This window comes from Neolamprologus multifasciatus, chromosome 10, assembly GCF_963576455.1.
Source record: "Neolamprologus multifasciatus chromosome 10, fNeoMul1.2, whole genome shotgun sequence".
Classification (NCBI taxonomy): Eukaryota; Metazoa; Chordata; class Actinopteri; order Cichliformes; family Cichlidae; genus Neolamprologus; species Neolamprologus multifasciatus.
Window position 1 is genome coordinate 32,036,471 of NC_140448.1, and position 19,813 is coordinate 32,056,283.

Here is a 19,813-nt window from a genome sequence, read left to right on the forward strand (position 1 = left end):
CCGCGGCACACCTGCACCAGGGTAACCCTCCGCCTACCCCACTCCTGCTTTACAGGTGAAAATAGAGCAACAGGACCGCTAGTCTTTGACTTTATTTATTTTCTGCTGTGTTTTACTTGCATCTATTTGAAAGACTGAGTGTAAACACATAAAAAATTATTTTATGTGCTGGAATGTGCAGAAAATAGGTTTAAATGTTAAACTAATTTCTTCCAGTCAGAGAATGTTGCAGATAATTAAATTTTTGCTTGATGCATAAAGTTAAAAGATTAAAACTAATAAAACAAGTTTTAAAAAGAGACTTTTCCATTTGATTACATTTTGTATGATGATTATGTAGAAAAAGTAGAATTGGGCTGAAAGATCTATCACTTTATCACCTATTCAGGTTGTAAATCGTGTTTTTAAAAAGTAACTAAGTAATTACTTTTGAAAATAAGTAATCAGTAAAGTAACGGGATTACTTTTTGGGGGAAGTAATCAGTAATTAGTTACTGATTACTTTTTTCAAATAACTTGACCAACACTGGGTCTGACACTGAAGCGTTCAGGCTCAGCATATCAGGATAAAGAAACAAGAAGAAGCTGGTTGTCAACTCGATGAATTAACGCAGACCTTATCGTTCTGACCAAACGCAAACACGCACAGGTCCACTGGCAGCAGATTTTATAAAAGAAGATCCATCTGTGATATTAGCAAAATATGTGAGACATCAACAGTCAAAGCAGCAGTGTGTGAGTGTGCGTGACAAGGAAAGTGTTGTACGCCGTTTTATTTTTAACAGTAAGGAAGCAAAGAGTTCAGTGTGCTCAGTGAAAGCTAATAGGCTAATCGCTTTCACGGCGCTATCATCGAGCACGCGGCGCTCTGGCTGTAATCACAGATGTGTATTCCAGTAAATCAGCGTGTCGCTCCGATGGCTTCTTCTGATGTGTGACACAGTTTCACACGCCGCCTTCTAGCTGCAGCTGCGTGCAGATGCTTGCAGCCTCCTCCTCAGGCTCTGCATCCATGCAGACAAAAACTTTAGACCGTCTGAAACTGTAGACGTGACAACAGTGAACAACGTCTGCCACGTGTGCAGCTGATCATAACGAGCTGCAAAAAAAGGACACGTCTCTGTGGTTGACTTCAGGCTGCTGAAGATGAACTCAGTGTTTGTGTGACTACTGAAAGATTCACTTGTGCAGACACAAACTTTGGATTGTGTCCTGAAAACTTCACCTCCAGCTCTTTGGTTCAAGCAAACAACAACCTTTGGAGAATTGACCAAAAAAGGTCTGTGAGCTTGGTCGGCCTCCCTCCCTCCTGCGCCGGGCCGAGTGTGCCCCCGCAGCCCCCCGTGATCTGTTATAGTCCATTTGGCAGCAGACTGTCTAATCTTATTGCCTCTTTTACATCTACCCGGGAAGTGTTATTGGGAGTCTATGTGGTGTAATAGTGCACGGCTGTCTGCCTCGGCAGTGCAGTCTGTCTGATGTTATTGCTCCTCGACATCTGCTGAGGACACTGGCTGTCTGTCGGAGGCAGAGGGGATTTCCTGAGGCCGAGCGCCTCCAGCTCAGCTCTGATTTACGTCCACTCTCAGCGTCTGCACAAACAGGAGGGTCCCTGCTGGGGATGAAGTGGAGCAGTCAATCAACAGTCAGGCTTCAGTCAGACTGCAGTGATAGTTTAAGTAGTTAGAAATAAAAATGGTTTTCAGAAATCTGAATTCACTCGTTCATTTCTTTTTGACTTCAGGCTCAATTATTTACTCTTTAGAAATCAGACTGAAGGACTGGATACTGCAACTGGAAGAATTCTCAAAGTGTCTGAAACGAATGACTTAACCAGCCTTTTCCATAAAATACAGATTCTCCATGCCAGCTGGGATAAGCTCCACCCCTCCCCAACCACGACAACCCTGAATTGAAAAAGCAGAAGAAAATGGACGACTAATAGGGGTGGGGAAAAATCAATACTGTGTAGCATGGTGATATTTTGTTTGCACAAAAAGGTTTTTGTGCTCTGACTTCAGAGCATGTTGATCCTTTTTCTGAGCAAGAATCCTGACATTCCTTCACTGTCCAAATGTGTTTAACTTGTTTTTGGCAGCAATAAACATGACAGTTTACTTATTTTAATTTAAGACATGTTTTATTTTAATTAAGTTTAAAACTTTTTTATTTAATGTAAAATTATATTTTGTTTTAATTTACTTTCAAATTCTTCAGTTGCTGAAGGGGCTGCATAGTTTTCATAAACTGCATAGTTCAGAATAGCTATAATTGTACCAGATGGTTGATTCAGTTAAGTTGGACTAGACTGTAATACAAACCGTTCAGTTTGTCAACAATCAAACTGAAATGAGAGAAAGACTGAGTGTGAGACTTTGATATTAGAGAAAATGAATATTGATAAAGTTTACCTTTATGTACAGAATCTGAATATCGCAAAATATTTTTAAAAAATTGCAATAATATCGTATCGTGGGATGTATGGTGATTCCCACCTCTAATGGCTAAGCAGCAGTGGACTGAAATGGTTCTGATTTCTAATTCAAATTCATGTGACAGAAAAACTGAAAAGAAAGGTTAGAGAGGAAAAGTTGGATTTTATGTTATAAGAAATCTGGACTAAAGACTGAATTGAAAAAGTTGGACTGGAGTAAAGTTATGTGAGAAACTGGAATGACCTTTCGCATGAGAGGAAAAGCTTCTGTGCAGGCGTGCTCTCCTTCTCCCTATTTTTCCTGCCTCGTTCTTTCCTCTCTTCGTCGTCTTGTTACTTCTCATTACTCCGTCTCTTCTTCTGTTCCTCCTCTCTGTACTCTCAGCTTGTACCTCTCAGTAAACGCAGTGTTGAGAGCTTATTTTCTGCTTGGCTGCTGGTGGACGACTCACAGCCACAGGCTCAGCTCTGCCTGTGTGTGTGTGTGTGTGTGTGTGTGTGTGTGTGTGTGTGTGTGTGTGTGTACGACTTCACTAACCTCGCCATTTATTACATAAATGAACTTGCCGGCGTGTTCGAACCTTATTCAACACACGGACAGATAAAAAGTTATCAAACCTGACTCATCCCATAATTGTCTCTCTGTGTTGTTGCCATGGATACAGACTTACAGATGTGAGAGCCTGCTGAAACCAGAGTAGTTACAGTGAAGTGTTTTCAGCCCTCCATCATTTCATCCTCCTCTGAGCCCTGCCCTCCTCACCTCATGTTGTAAAGGGTTTTTTTTCACTCTCATTTGAAGGATTTTTAGGAACGTTTTCTTTGTCTCTGTCGAGGATCTGAAGATGTTTTCACTTCTTTCTAGTGAGGAAAACCACAAAGATCTATGAGCTGTAGCTCTGCAGAGTCCGACCTGCACTCCTTCCATTTAGACAGATTTTCACCCACCCTCGCTGGTGAAGGACCAATCACAGCCGCTGATCTCATACAGGGCTGATTTGATTTGATGACCACGTGTAACCATACACAGTAGAATGTTATTTACTCAGTTAGTTTGATACAGCATGACTGAACATATTTTAAATGTCTGAGAGAACTTCAATAAGCTGATCAGAGTAACCCACATGGAAAAGAAAGAGAAAAAACTTATAAAAGACTTTAGGGCTGCCATGATTAGTCGACTAGTCACGATTATGTCGACTATCAAAATCATCAACGACTGATTTAATAGTCGACGCGTCGTTTGAAGCTTTGTAAGATCACAAAAGACGCAGGAATAAGTAGTAGGATTTAAGAGTGTAATAACGGACTGAAACAGAAGATGGCAGCACTGCATGTACAAGGATGCCAGCTGCCGTTAAACCCCGAAGAAGAAGAAGCTCTGTCCCAGAATTCATAGCGCAGCCCAGCTCAGTTTCCAACAATGGCGGCAGCTAGTTAGTTTTAATATTACTCTTATTATTCTTTCTGGGTCACAAAATAAACATTTAACATATTTTCAGGCGAGAATGTAGCTGTGTAAACCTCAAATATCTGCTCAGTTTATCAAGACACCACATATTTTCAAAAGCGCTCCGACGTTTTCAGAGACGTCTGTTAGCCACTAGCTCGATAGCTAGCCGGGGGCTAGGCTCACTAGAGCCGTGAGAACACCGGACTCCCGGCAAATCGTTTTCAAACCCACCGCCGTCTTTCGCTACTCAGGTTAAACATGATATATAAGTCACTTAGATAACTTAAAAATGTTATTGTTTGGCTTTTTTCAGTATTTTATTTGTTCCTGAGTAAATCGGTTTGGCTGAGATTAAAGTTATAGTTTTTACACAGCTGAATAAACGTCAAGCAGACAGCTGATTATCAGAAGTGTGAGATGCTCGAGAATTTACTCTGGTGTCCTGTTATATTTTAGATAGCAAGGAGTTTATTAAACTTCACCGAAACAATCTGCAAATTTCATTAATATTTAATAAACTATCATCTTGTCTTTATTTTTAGTTAGCACATACCTTAAACACTTAAAGCTGTAAGCTAATGATAGTTATATAAGAGCAGATGCTGCTGCTGCAATAAGCTCTACGTTTTACATCCAATGGATGATGATCTGATTAGTCGACTATCAAAATAATGTTTGTGGCAGCCCTAAAAGACTTGCATCAGATGTGGCCTACTTCATATAGTGAATCATAGAAGGCTTATACGATTTACTCATGAAAGTGGCCACTTTCTCATTACTTTCATATATTGTTTTAATAAGTATCCAAAAACATGCAAGTTTCATTTATATAATTTTTCAAGGGATCTTATATCTGTTTTCACTCTTGTATGCTTTTCATGCAAGTTTCACACAAGACAGAAACAAACTTTATAGGATTTAAATAAACCTTTTCCATGTGGAAAACGCTGCTGAGACTTTGGAGAAGAAAGATTTACAACAGCTGTCCGTCCTTCTTTCTTCCTTCATTTCTCCTCCAGCAGAACATTTGATTCAGTTTTCTTTTTATTTGATCCCTGTTGATAGTTTCTAAACACACATACTTAGTTCTGTTAAATATTGTTTCACTGTTAGATTATACAGATGATAAGTACTTTTTCTGATAAGTCAAAAACAGAGCGCCAGCTAAACTGGAAGAATGTGTCAGATATAAAAACTTGAGGAATGAAGTCGCAGATACTGACAGTAGAAACGGGTTTCTTTTGAAGGAGGGCTGGGCTCTCCCTCAGAGAGAGGCTGAGGACCTCGGCTTGTAGTAGAGCTGCTGCTCCTCCACATTGAAAGGAGTCAGTCGACATGGTTCGGGCACGGAACCAAATATCTCCTTGGCGAGGAGCAGAAAGTGGATGGATGTGATTGTTGCACTCCGGTGGAGATGGTCGGTTAATATTTGGGTCCTCTCACTGAGACCATTTTTTTCCTGTGGGCTCATTCTGAACTGCGGTAAAAATCCTTGACCTGAGACAATAAACGTTTCCTCTCCTGTGTTCTCTGAACTGTCCAGAGGATCAAGAAAGCTTTTACATGTTCCTATCTTGTGCTGCTTCTTCATTTTTTTCTATTTTCTCATCTTTTTGCTCACCAACGACGTGGTTAAAGCGGACGGCGGAGAGCTCCGCCCACTTATTAACAGAGAAAAAAAGCTGGACATATGGACGGGCAGCAGCTGTAAAGGAAATAAACCAGGGAGAGGAAACGAGCAGTCTCTGTGTAATTGAACATGAAACTGTGTGTGTCTGTGTGTCGTTGACATAACTGTTGCCGCATCGCCAGTTTAATATCCAACACACACACAAACATGTGCACTTTCATGCACCAGCACACACATTACAGGCTGAGGCAGCAGAGACAGAGAGCGCTGCTTCTTCTTCTCTGCTGGAGTAAAAATAAGTGTTTTTATGACAGCTTTTTTTTTATCTACTTTTGCAAACAGAGAGAGAGAGACTAGCGCAGAGAGTTCAGACTGTGACAGCCAACAAATGTTAACACTTGGTAGTGAGCAGCAGACAGTAATGCTGAGTCATGCAGTCGCATTTATTCTTAAATATTTCTGTCTTACTTCCTGTTGTTTCCTCAGAGTGGAGCCGCTGTTAGCAGTGTTGACCTCAAGTTAGCCTTCCAGTTTTGTTGGTTAGTGTTAGCGAAGACTTGTTTGACATAACCAGACTGCAGAACTTCATCATTCATGTGATTGTGTATTTGTGTGATTGTGTATTTGTGCTGCAGAGCCAGAGTTTGTGGCTCTTTCGTCGGCTCGATTTTACACCGCAGCCACCAGACCTGGGTTGGAGACAGGAGCGTACAATCGTGTTGGTTTAAATAACAGACAGTGTTGCCAACTCCTTAGTAAGGAAAATCGCTATTGGCTGTCCTAAAAGTCGCTAAATGACGCCATCACCTAATTTGCATAATTGGTCATGCTAATGTAATTGTAACCTAAGCTGTTGGAGAGACAAATAACATCATGGAAGAGACATAAAGTGAGTAAAAAACGTCCTAAATGCATTTAGAGTTTATTTAGAACTACAAATTAAATTTCTTTTAGCAATTATTGTTTTTTAATGTCACAATTCCAAACCTGCTCCTTTATCCGGGCTTGGACCGGCAAAAGTGACCCGAAATAGGCACTCTGGTGGAGTTACTGTGTGTGTGTTTATAAGTAGTTTTAAACCTTGTGATCCACAAAACAGCATAAGAGTAAAAGAAGAACTGACTGCAGGAGCAGCGGCTTCGCTCATGCGCGATTCATTTGCAGTTTGGACGCACAGGCAGTGGCGGTCCTAGCCTGTTTGGCGCCCTGGGCGAACACCCCCTCTGGCGCCCCCCCCCCCCCCCCTCACACACACACACACGCACACACACACACGCACACATGAAGAGAGAGACAGAGTATGCACTGTATGCAAATGGCTACTAAACAGACATCATAATTCGTCATACAATGAGAACAGGACAAATCAACAATTGACACTGACTAATTAATATTATATTATTGTATATATTGTTTGGAGTTTAGTCTGTTACTGTTGCTATTTTTACCATTTCTTCTTGGAGGAACTGTAACCCACATAATTTCCTTAGGGATTAAGAAAGTATCCTGATTCTTAATGTTTTAGGATACAAACCTGCCATTATCCAATCACACATCTGCTTACCTGTGTCTTTTGCTCGTTTCTCCTTGTAGGAGTCATAATTAAATGTACTGAATTTTAATGATCACTGGGTTTTCATTTGTTTGGTTGCTATGGTGATGTGTAATGGGAGTCACGTGGGTGCTAGCGGCGACATTAAGAGGGCGTTGTCAGTCTGTCGTAGTGTAGAGCCTGTGATGTTTTAAGAGTTTGAATCGCGAGCCAATCACATTGCTCTGTAAACTTTTCAAGCACTTTAATAAACAAGCAAGCAATTCCACCTCTCGCATTATTGCGTAAAGTTGACAGGCAAATAGGCAGGCTCAGTCCCTCCTCTTCTTTTCTCTTTTTTTAGAGTTTAAAAACGGGTTGTGTGTGAGACTTTAAATCAACAAAATATAAAATATACATTTTAAATTGTTATCGATCCCTTTACTCCTGGTCCTAAAGTGTATATTTATTTTCTTACTCTTCTTATATTTATTGTTTGTTTACTTGCACTGTTGTAACTGGAGCCTCGTCCTCTCGTCTCTCTATATACTGGACTGTCTGTAGCGGAGATGACAATAAAGTTTACTTTGACTTCAGCAGCGAGCAGGCGCACCGAGGGCTCTCGCTCACTTTTCGCGTATAGAATTTTGAAAAAACATCGGTGCAAATTATAAGTCTGTATTATAATCTCTGGTGTTTTCGTGTTTGTTGGTTTGTTGTTTGTTTGTAATTTGTTTTATTTTGCGAGTTGGTAATTTTTGCTGCTCCAGCCAGCCAGAGCATCCCCCGCCGCCCCGCCCTCTCCTCCCTGTGCCGCAAGCAGCAGGCACACCTCGCAAACGGAGGGCGCCCTTACTCCCAGCAAATGGGTGATAGAAAGCTGATGCCATTCCCAATATGCGCTGGGATGATGTCGGGGCAGCATGAGAACAAGCCGTGATGCCGCCCCCACCACGATGCCGCCCCGGGCAACCGCCCGTGTCGCCCGTATCTAAAACCGCTACTGCGCACAGGTGAACATTTCCTGCAGCTGGGGGAGGACTATCCTCCGCCCGTGAGCGCTTTAGCACGGGTGAGGTGCCCACGGCAGCACCGCTGCTTGTTGAGAGTAAGAGCAACACGCTCTTTCACGTCAAAAAGTCGTCACAAATAAGTCTTCAATAACACCAGAAAAAGTCGCCAGATTTGTCGCTAGTCGCTTTTTAGGAAAAAAGTCGCTAAGGGGGTCTGAAAACTCGCTAAATATAGCGACAAAGTCGCTAAGTTGGCAACACTGCAAACAGATGTTGCAGTCGTTTGAAAACTAAAGACTTGGTGGAAAAAACACGAAACATTTTGAGTTCTTCTCTTGCTGTATCAGCTCCTATTATCTGCCAGGATTGTCTGAGTGGCGCCACCTATAGTTCAGGAGAATACTGCACCTTGATTTTGGGTTAGGGGCTGTGTGATGATGGTAGGGCGGGTGTTTTATCCCTGGATTGGTTCAGTTTTTGCTCCTCCCCTCTCTCTTCTTTGTTTTTTTCTATTCCTGAGTTTTTCTTCCGAAATATCTGGTTTTGCTTTCCTCATATTTTCTCACCTCATCTTTCTCCATCACCTGGTTTTATTCTTTCTGTCCTCATCTTTACTTCCTGTTTATCACTTGTTTAGAGGTAAATGATATGCAGGCATCATATTATAAAAGGGAAGATTAGACTCTATGACTTTAAAAATCATTATACCTGTTTTTATCCCTCCTTTCGTTCGCTCTTTTATTTGAGTCTTCTGTCTCTCACTATTGTTCTCTCTCTGTCCTCAGTAGTGGCTGACACTTGTCAGCGTGGGTGTTTTGCCGTTTGTCTAATTGAAGGTTGAACATTATCATTAACACACTTGACTTGCGGAGCTGAGCCTGTGCAGCAGCTGTAAACACTGACAGCGTATGAGCTTTAATGAACAGCTACCTTCCAGAGGAGATGCAGAATTTCTTTCAGATAGTAGCAATTATGGTCAACATATCTGCTGATGTCCATTTTTAACACATCCCTATGAGGAAGAGGTGAAGTTTTACTTTATTTAAGTAAAACAGGCGAGAACACAATAGGAAGGCTCTCTGACGGTAGTTATTCTGCAGGAAGCTATGAATTATTTCAGTATTAATACTGATCCATCGATGTGTTGGCAGGAATTTACTGTTTCCTGAAGCAGAACAGGCTGGTATTGATTTTTTTAGCCTTGTTTGTTACTCTTGGATGTCTCCAGTTGTTGGTATGTTGTTGGCTATCAGCCTGACTCCAGCCCCTGGTTGGCCTTGTGTTGATTTCATAGCCTGGTTTTGGCCCCTTGTTCAGCCGGTACTCACCCCTTGCTTGTTATTCATTTGTTGGCCCTTAACTCATGTTAGTTTTAATATATATATATATATATATATTTTATTGTTCGGCCTTGGTTTGCCTAATATTTTCCCTTGGTGGTGCCTTTGTATTCCTCAGTTGGCCTGGCATTGTTTATTGGTATCTTAGGTCACCGGTTACCCTGGTGTTATTCCACTGGTCCAGTGCTTCCATCATGGATGATCTAATGGTGTAGCTGAAGCTATGTTGAAATCATTTCTGGGATCAAGAGGCTTGGAAGTGCTGCTCCAACAGCAGGGATTTAGTCCCATGCAAACCAAGCATTAAGTGGGATTGATGGATGGATTTATTCATGTTTGTCATGACACGTGTCAGATCAATAATCTTCCTTCCAATAATCTCTTTCCTTTTTTCCCCCCATGCCTGAAACTTTTGTGTCTTGCAGTTTGAGCCAGTTTAAATCGGTTATTTGATTTATAAGAGTTTTATTCTGAAAGTATGTAGGTGTGTAAAAATATTCTTGGGAAAGTGTTGGTGTTTACTTTGCAGAACCCAGTTTGAAAGCAATTAAAACTGACATTATCTAACCTGCTGAGTCAAAGAGGACGAGAGACGTTTTGGAGCTCAGCACTTGATCCTCATCCATCAGATGTTAGCACTGAATTGCCTTTTGTCCCCATGTTGAAACTAATGTTCCCATGTATCTCACACACACACACACACACACACACACACACACACACACACACACACACACAGAGCGAGTCTGCTGATTGTAACGATGTCTAATCTTCTGCTCTGAGTGTGAGACACTGAGGTAATAACGCTGGAGGAGGTGTTGCTGCGCGTGTCACAGTATCTTTGAAGTCTCTCTGAATTCTGCTGACTTGTCTTTTGAACACTGTGTGTGTGTGTGTGTGTGTGTGTGTGTACTGTAAAATGCTGATGTGATTACTCTGCGTGTTGACTCATTGCTTTTTTAAACACAGAGCAGAAAACTCCCCGTTAGGCTGTAGAAACACACTACAAGACATGTGAAGATGCACTAATTGAGAATTTGAATGATTTTACTTTTGCCAGCTGAGAGGCAGAGGAGCGGGCGGGGGCGGGGGGTGAGTAAGCAGTAACAGGAAAAGTGCAGTGATATAGAGGTTTTGATTCTTTTGAGCAGGAAAACCAGCACAGTGATCTAATACCTTTCCCTCCATTTGAAAAGGGGATGCTAGCTTCACATCGAACACGCCCCAGAGCATTTTTCACACATGCACTGCAGCTCTGTGCTGGGTTTACTGCTACTGTGAGACTGTACAGTAGCTGCTTTTCACCTGCCAGCCTCCTACTGCAGTAGGCAGCTCCCTCACCTTAACCACAGTTGATTAGAACTGGATCATTTTCTGCTTTGTGCTGTGGGCAAAATCACAGGCTTGTTCTCCTGAAATCGTTCTATCCTTTCAAGACCCTGAAAGGTTTAAAGGGGATGTTGAAAAAGTAGGTCACGGGGCAGAAATAGGTGCAAAAACATTTAGTAGCAAGCTGTGGCAACCATTCAATCCACTATACTTATGGCTGTTAGCATCATGGGCGCTGACGCTCACACAGGTAAGAAAGGGACACAAAGAACCAGAATACAAACAGGTAACAAAGCTGAAGGTGATCCTGTTTCCTGTTAACATACAGTTTAAATGTGGTGATGTGTAAATATTATATATGTACACAATACGTTCATATATGTACAAGAATCTAAGCGACTGCAGGAAACCCATTTTGCTCATTGATTCTCTCGCCCCGGTCGCTCCACACCCAGGACATTTTCACACCAGTTGATTTGACCAGCTGATTCCCAGCAGACACTGATGAAGCACAGACGAGAAAGAAGAAATCAATCAAGATCGAACTGAGTCTGATGTGATTATAAAGTCCAAACAGCTTAGCATCATCTTTAATAACGGTGTTATAAAGCAGTTTCTCTGGGATTCAGATATTCCTGAGTCTGGGATTAAAAACAGAATCATGGGCTAGCTTTGCTACTTCCTGTGTAAATGTATGACCAAAACTATTCACAAAGGGCAGCGCTGGTGGACTGCAGCACCCAGCGGGCTGGTCTGGTATCATGACCATCTCTACGGTTTGCAGAGAATGTTAGAAATGAGAAACTTTGCAGTGAGCTGCAGTTGTCTGTGACAAAATGCCATAATGGTGTTAGAGAACAGGCCAATGGAGACTCAAATAACTAAATATAGCCAAAGTATGCAGAAGAGCATCTCTGAGAGCACATCAAACCTTGAAGCTGGTGGGCAGCAGCAAAAGACCACACAGGGTGCCATTCCTGTCAGCTAAGCGATTGTAATGATGGGGATAATTTATTTGCACACTCTGGGATCATTAGTAGCAACTGAGCATCATTAAAAAGCACAGCCTGAGTACCGTTTCTGTCCAGCCCTTTGTGACCACAGTGGACCAACCTTCTGTGGTTGATCTTCAGTGTTATGAAGATCAGATCTGTAGCAAATATATGAGGTTTTTATATCGCTATGGAGCAAAATCTAGAAGGAATATTTCCAGCACTTAGTTGAATTACAATAGAATGAGTACTAGCAAGTGTTTGTCCTTCCTCTCTCCCATCAATCCAACTGTCCCTGAGCCTGGATTTAAGTTGTCTGATTGTTGGAGCTTTCTCTGTATCATTGTAGTCTTTACTACGTGCACTGAGGCGACTGCTTTTGTGATTTACCACTATATTTCTAAAATGTCATTGAGTTGAAAATCACATCCAGTATGTATCTTCCAGGTTTGATCCTGAGGCCAGCTGGTGTATCATGTTTCTTTGACCATTGACTGTTTAAGGTCAGGCTTCTCTGCTTAAATAATATATCACAGCACAGAAGATGAAGCAGTGTGAGAGATAAGAGACTCTGTGCTGCTCTGAATAAGCTTCTCAGGTATTATCCTGGGTACTTCAACACCATCACAGACATTGATTTATTTTCTCAGTCAAATGCGATCTCTTAAACAAAAATAAAATCGTGTCTGTGGCGTCTCCATGTGAAGCAGCTTTTTGAAGTGGCACACGGGTCAAGTCCAGCCTGAGGCAGACAGCAGACTAGGGCTGCCACGATTACGTCGACGACTGATTTAATAGTCGACGTGTCGTTTGAAGCTTTGTAAGATCACAAAAGACGCAGGAATAAGTAGTAGGATTTAAGAGTGTAATATCGGACTGAAACAGAAGATGGCAGCACTGCATGTACAAGGATGCCAGCTGCCGTTAAACCCCGAAGAAGAAGAAGAAGAAGAAGAAGCTGTGTCCCAGAATTCATAGCGCAGCCCAGCGCAGTTTACAACAATGGCGGCAGCTAGTTAGTTTTAATATTACTCTTATTATTCTTTCTGGGTCACAAAATAAACATTTAACATATTTTCAGGCGAGAATGTAGCTGTGTAAACCTCAAATATCTGCTCAGTTTATCAAGACACCACATATTTTCAAAAGCGCTCCGACGTTTTCGGAGACGTCTGTTACCCACTAGCTCGATAGCTAGCCGGGGGCTAGGCTCACTAGAGCCGTGAGAACACCGGACTCCCGGCAGACCGTCTTTCGCTACTCAGGTAAAACATGATATATAAGTCACTTAGATAACTTAAAAATGTTATTGTTTGGCTTTTTTCAGTATTTTATTTGTTCCTGAGTAAATCGGTTTGGCTGAGATTAAAGTTATAGTTTTTACACAGCTGAATAAACGTCAAGCAGACAGCTGATTATCAGAAGTGTGAGATGCTCAAGAATATACTTCGGTGTCCTGTTATATTTTAGATAGCAAGGAGTTTATTAAACTTCACCGAAACAATCTGCAAATTTCATTAAATTTTAATAAACTATCATCTTGTTTTTATTTTTAGTTAGCACATACCTTAAACACTTAAAGCTGTAAGCTAATGATAGTTATATAAGAGCAGATGCTGCTGCTGCAATAAGCTGTAAGTTTTATGTCCAATGGATGATGATCTGATTAGTCGACCATCAAAATAATCGTTTGTGGCAACCCTACAGCAGACATCACATGAGGCTGATTCCGCTAACCCCCCCAAAACAAACAATCAAACAAACAAACAAAAACAAACTACAAAGCAGCTTGACATTCAGTCAGAGGAGCCACTGCCTCTTCAAATCCAGTCCTCAGCAGCTGACATGAAAACATATCTCTGCGTTCGTTCGGCAGTTTGGAGCAAAGCGTCTTTGAAAAGTAATCAGTCAGGCTGACAAATGGCAACAAGAGCTGGAGAAAAGATATCTGCCAACAAAGATCAAAGGAAGCAGAGATCATTTCTAAGTAAAGAGAAAGGTCACTCTATAATACAGCTGGGATGAGTTTCAGAGTCAGACTCTCCGGGTAAACTGTTGGACTGCTGCAGGTTTACACAAATATATTGTATTCAACGTAGGACAATTATTCTGAAGGTCATAAACACTGTATCTCATATCAAAATGAAAACATACTCAACAAATCCTCTTCAGAATAATCATACTTGATTGAGATTCGAGTTAATGTGGACTTTTGATACAGTCTGAAAACACTCTGTACTTCCTTTTAGCTGGGTCACCGTTGTAATTCAGTGATAACTGCCTACCTGCAGCTAAACATATGGGATAGATAACAAATAATGAGGCTCATTCAATGAGCTGATAACATTTCAAACAAGTGACTCAGTGATGATATCTCCCACTTACTCAAACTTTTCTCATAATATTTCTCATTATAAGTTTTGTTTTTGAGACCTGGCTCTCAAAAACAAAAACTTCTTAGTCATAATTACGACAATGTGCTGATGAAAAATAAGTTTTATTGTCTTGCTCTGAATTAAAGTTGTTAAAGTCAGAGACAGTTTTCAATGAGTCCGCTGATCTTAATCACGACCTCAAACGTCTGTTACTCGTCTACTTTTCAGGTTGCAGGTCTGCCAGTTGTGAAGCTGAAAATCAGTTTGATGGTCAAAACAATTTCTGCCTTTTGATTTGGTGATTCCTAATCGGCAGTAAATAGCCTAAGAGTCACTTGTACAGTTGTCACGGAGTATGCAAAAGATTAGCCTAACCAATCTGAGAAACACTGAAACTTTAAAGTTAATGAACCTGAACAGGTTTAGCAGAAAAGTTAAGGTAGTTAAAAGTCATGGAGTGAAAATAGAGATTCAAAAGAGAAATTATACCCCCCCCCCCCCGGCTGTGCTGAACAATGGTTGGATTGCTACGTAGCTTAGATAGCTGAGAAACAAAATAGTTAAAACAGCTAAAAATGTTATAATACAGGAACAGTTCAAGGAGCTTCTATAATTAGGAATAAAATATTGGAAACCATTGGCTAAAAATATTGCAGTAAGCAATAATTTTAGTTAACATTACAGATAACCACATCTATTTGATAAAGTATAATAAAGAGCTGAAATAAAAATGACTTATTGGAATATTTAGCAGCGCAAAATGGTTATTCTGAAACTTAAAATCTAGCTTAGCAGTTGAAAGTGATGAAGCACAGATGGGCATGAAAAAATCCAAAAATGAATCTGTTAAGTACGATCAATATTAAATGATGAACAGCTGTCAGTTAAACAGGATCAACTCAAAATGACTTCCTGTGTCTGTTCTAGTTTTAATGTTGGTCATGTAACAGTGAATAGCTGTTAAAGGAAGTAGAAGCTAAAAACAGTGGCTTCATGGTTGGATTAATAAGCCAGCTGTTATAGATGAATGATCAGATACCCTGACCATAGCTGATTGTTGGTGAGCTGATAAACTGATAAAAGTAAATGGTAAACTGAAAGTAACCAAGATCCAGTTTAAAGAAGTTTAAATGAATACTAGATGATGATGGGGTTACTTGAGTCCACCTGATCAGTCACTGGGACTGTGTCAGGTGAAACAGCTATTGGACGCTGATGTAAAGTTAAGCTTAATATGAATACAGATTTTATAAAAAAAATAGATTATCCAAATTTAAATCATGTCATCTTGTCTATGACTGAATGCAGCTGAGGCGGCTCCCGTCTTACTTTGCTCTCCCTCAGGTTTGGCCGTGTTGCAGAGGATCCTGGACACGGCGGCAGAACGAAGTTGGCAGGTCACCTCGGTTAACCTGGACAGTCTCACAGAGCCGGCCTTCATCAAGCTGCTGGCTGACCTCGACTACAAGAAGGACTTCCAGATCATCATCGACTGCGAGCTGAAACGCCTCAACTACATCCTCAACCTGGTAAAACACAAACCAAAACCAGTGGCCTCCACATGCATATAATTACTGCCTGATACTTCTGATGGCCTACAGTGATGATATTGTGAATTAGCATGAAATTATATCAGTGCTCTGGTGTGAGAAGTCAGAAATGCTGATTGTATAACTATTATTATAATTTCTGTATTTTTATTTTTAGTAGATAATTTGTTTTGTTAAGTACAAAAACTCCTCCCGCCCCGTGGTACCCGAGAGAGGCTCTAGCCCTCCAGCAACCCTAAACTGGACGAACAGTTCGGAAAGTGCACGGATGGATGGTTCCCTCTCCATTCATATCATAAAAAAGTTCTTGTAAATAACTTCTCAAATAGCTGCTGAGTGGCAGCACTAAGAACTGGGCAGGTAATGTTTCTTCCTGATCTTGTGGAAATACAGCCAACTGAATATTGCCTTGGAGCTTTCCCCAAGTCTCCGAGCTCTTTTGGTTTCACCCTCGCTCCCCACCATCTTCAATTATTTGGGGAAAATCCCCGATTTGTTTTTTTGCTGTAAGCCTGCCTTTACAGTGAAGCTGAACCCAACTAAAAGCTGGTGGTTTCAGTTTGTTTTTATCCACTGGTCAGTCTACATTTAATTAATAGTTACAGTTTCATGTGAGTGTTATTTAAGGGCAGAAACAAACTGAATTTTGGATGATTTTAGCTTCTTTCTCTAATCACCTCTGGAACATGATAACAATGTTGAGTCATTCCATCTGAAGTCAGCATGAGCCTCCAGCTCCACTGTCTAAAGCTAAACAATGGTTGCGTTGAAATCGTAAATTCATATATCAAATATTCTCCAGCACCATGAACTTGACAAAGATAAGGATTTTTTTTCTCCTTATCTTTCCTCATGTGGTGCATTTTCCATTGTTATACCTCTCTGACCTGTCTTCCCCATGTGATGTTTTGTGTAATGTATGTATGGTCGGAGGGTAAGATGGCGCCGCCATTGCGTGCAATAGGTCGGCAGCCTTATGAAATGGTAAATGGCCTGTATTTATATAGCGCTTTACACATCCAGTCATCCACACATTGGTGTGGATGACTTGGTGTGGCTGCAGCTACATTGTAGCCACAGCCACCCTGGGGCGCACTGACAGACGCGAGGCTGCCGGACACTGGCGCCACCGGGCCCTCTGACCACCACCAGTAGGCAACGGGTGAAGTGTCTTGCCCAAGGACACAACGACCGGGACTGTCGGAGCCGGGGCTCGAACCGGCAACCTTCCGATTACAAGACAAACTCCCAACTCTTGAGCCACGATCACCCTGAAATTTCCCCTTGTGGGACTAATAAAGGTATATCATTCAATCAATTAAATTCAGTTCAATAAGTGGAAGAGGATGAATGGATGTGAAATATCAGAAGTTGCACCACAGAAACAAAACATCAGTAAATAGTCTAATCCAATTCAAACACAGCTCTGGAGTTTTCCAGATGGTACTCCAACTCTAACAGGAAATCATTTTGTTCAACATGTGCATATTTTCATTTTTGGAAATTTCGGCGCTGGAGGAGTCTAAACAGGAAACGTAATGATTCTCAGAGACATTAAAAACTCAACAAGGACCAATGTCATGTTTTTGTATATAACATTTGATGTGAGCAGAGCTGCTGTATCAGTGCTCTGATATAACACACCAACCCTCTAACCACTGCTACCATGTTAGTGATTAGAAACCACACCACTGCTCTGGGGCGATTGTGGCTCAAGAGTTGGGAGTTCGCCTTGTAATCGGAAGGTTGCCGGTTCGAGCCCCGGCTCGGACAGTCCTGGTCATTGTGTCCTTGGGCAAGACACTTCACCTCACGCCTACTGGTGTTGCCCAGAGGGGCCGATGGTGCGATATGGCAGCCTCGCCTCTGTCAGTGCGCCCAAGGGTGGCTGTGGCTACAACCGTAGCTGCCTGCACCAGTGTGTGAATGTGAGAGTGAATGAATAGTGGTATTGTACAGCTTTCAGGGGTCCCGAAAAGCGCTATATAAATGCAATCTATTATTATTATAACAAGACAGTTACAGTATGTTTCTGATTGGCCCCTGATGACATCATACAGATCCAATACTATGAAACTGGAGTGCTTTGGCCTGCAGGGATTACAGACACCGACTTCATTGTATTGAATCAGAGTATTTTCCCCTTTAATGAGAATAACAGCGGCACTTTAACTCACTTTAACTCTTCTGGGATGATCCCGTTCTCGGCGTCGGTTAATGAGAAGCTCGTGTGTGAGCAAACCCTCGACGCGGCGAGCAGCGGAGCTACAGTGAACAGAACAATGTGGCCCTGATGAGCTGAACACAGATTTCAGATTCAGCGTGGCGCAGAAAGTAATAACCAGATGGCAGTCAAAGATTAATTAGACCTCATGTATTAAATTTGATGACAGTTTCTGTTTGGAAGATTCAACAGATATCAGGCTTTAAAACGCTCAACCACCTGTCTGCTGTTAGCAGAGGGAGCTGCAGGATTAGGTGCCGCTCTGCATGACTAAAACTCACCACAGCTTTTTTCCCCCAGACTCGGCACAGTTTTGGCTCGGCTCGGCTCAGCTTGGCACTGTTACTGTGCTTCTTTTCATCCCCTTGGCTCCCTCTGGGAAGCTGCTGTTGTCTGCCAGCTGTTAAGAGCCTATTAGAGCCGGTGTTAGTGCGACAGTAGAGTCTGAAGAGGCGTCGTCAGAGCACCACAGAGGTGTGAACCTGAAGGTGGAAGGGCTCACGGTTTCTTCAGTGACGTCTCAGCTGTCTTTGTTTTTGCTAACGCTGTGACTCACACACAGCTGCTGCTGTTGAAGGATTCAATTATGGGACTGGAAAAGAGCAGAATCGTCCCCAAACGATCTCCTGATGAGCCTCTTTAACATCGTTACAGCGCCGACGACTGTTTGGTTCATTCGTGAGAAAAAAGTCCTGGGAAAGAGAAATTTGAATAATTTATATTTTAGAAGGTTTAGTGTTCCTAAAATAGAAAAAACAAAACTTTCTTTTTCCACAGAATTTTATATTTTATCTTCTAATTTTCTAGCAATATTTACAAAGTATTTTATAGTCATACATTTCACAGTACAGGTGTTTTCAGTGATAAGCAGCACTCCTGTGTCACGGATCGTACCAACCAATAGCAGCACAAAGAGCACAAAGAGCGGGGAACAGGAAAGCTTATCCAGGGAGACTCCGGGAGGCCGGATTTGGCTCCTGCCCACAGAGATATTCCAGCTTTTAGAAATAATTATGCTTTTTGGTTCTTTTATATAAAATAACCAAATGTGAAAATATTTCCCAGGTGACTCTTTCAGAATCTGTGGATTATTCTTTATATAACTTTAACAAATAAACACAATAATATATAAAACATTAACTTCAGCATTTCTTCTTCATACTGTAAAAACCTTCAGAGCTTCACGCCTCAGCGTACCTGAGGTGGATTCAATTTGGTGCTTTCAAATGATTTTTGGCATCTTTAAAGCCTCATAACTTGTTAATCACAGAAGATAGAAACTCTGTTAAAATCTGCAAACGAATCAATATTACATTATAAGGACAAAGATATCCCTCTAAATGTAATGTAGCCGACGGATTCTGCACAGTCATTTTCTTGGTACTATAAAGGCGGAAGATCATCATCATTCCCAGTCTGGTGACAGAAGCAGGCCCAGGTCCCAGCTGGCAGGATAAAAACTTCACTCTATCAGGCTGGAAAAGTTCTCAAACAAGCACCGAAGGCTGTATTTTAGAAAATGACTCACAGCTAGAACGTGAGCCTCGCATCTAAATGGAGTAAAAAAAACTTTTTTATGTTCTAACGTTCTTCGAGCAGCTCTCTCTCTGACACGGTGATCGAGGTTTTGCCTAAAATGGACTTTTTGGAGTTTCCTGCAGCGATTTATCAGAAAAGAAGTCAAAGACAACCGACGTGTGTTCCTCTCCTTCAGCGACGTCACACTAGTGCAGTGATGATACATCCCATAATACTGAAGCTCAGAGCTGGTTATAACACCAACACATGACGATTTTATATTAATCAGTCTATTTATTTTTTACTGATTGTTCCCTCAAAGATAATAAATAACTCTGAGGGTGGAGACATGATGTTTTATTATTCACAGGGATGATGATGATGATGATGATGATATTTCTTTGTGTTTTCCTGTTAATTATTT

General features: G+C 41.4%; 1 protein-coding gene and 1 long non-coding RNA gene across 7 annotated transcripts in view; both read left to right on the forward strand.

Annotated features, from left to right (window-relative positions):
• The window catches only part of LOC146510531 (glutamate receptor 1-like), a 441,677-nt gene that overhangs the window by 45,726 nt on the left and 376,138 nt on the right, over positions 1–19,813 (forward strand). For all 6 annotated transcript variants that reach the window (XR_014876561.1, XM_085175658.1, XM_085175657.1 and 3 more), the window contains exon 4: positions 15,442–15,626. Coding sequence is in view for 5 of the 6 variants with exons in the window: in XM_085175658.1 (XP_085031784.1) it covers positions 15,442–15,626 (185 nt within the window). In the remaining variant the exon portion in view is untranslated. The remainder of the gene's footprint in view (positions 1–15,441; positions 15,627–19,813) is intronic.
• LOC146510533 (uncharacterized) lies at positions 6,690–13,481 on the forward strand. Its single transcript, XR_014876567.1, has 2 exons — positions 6,690–10,980; positions 11,017–13,481. It is a non-coding gene; the product is annotated as an uncharacterized LOC146510533 (long non-coding RNA).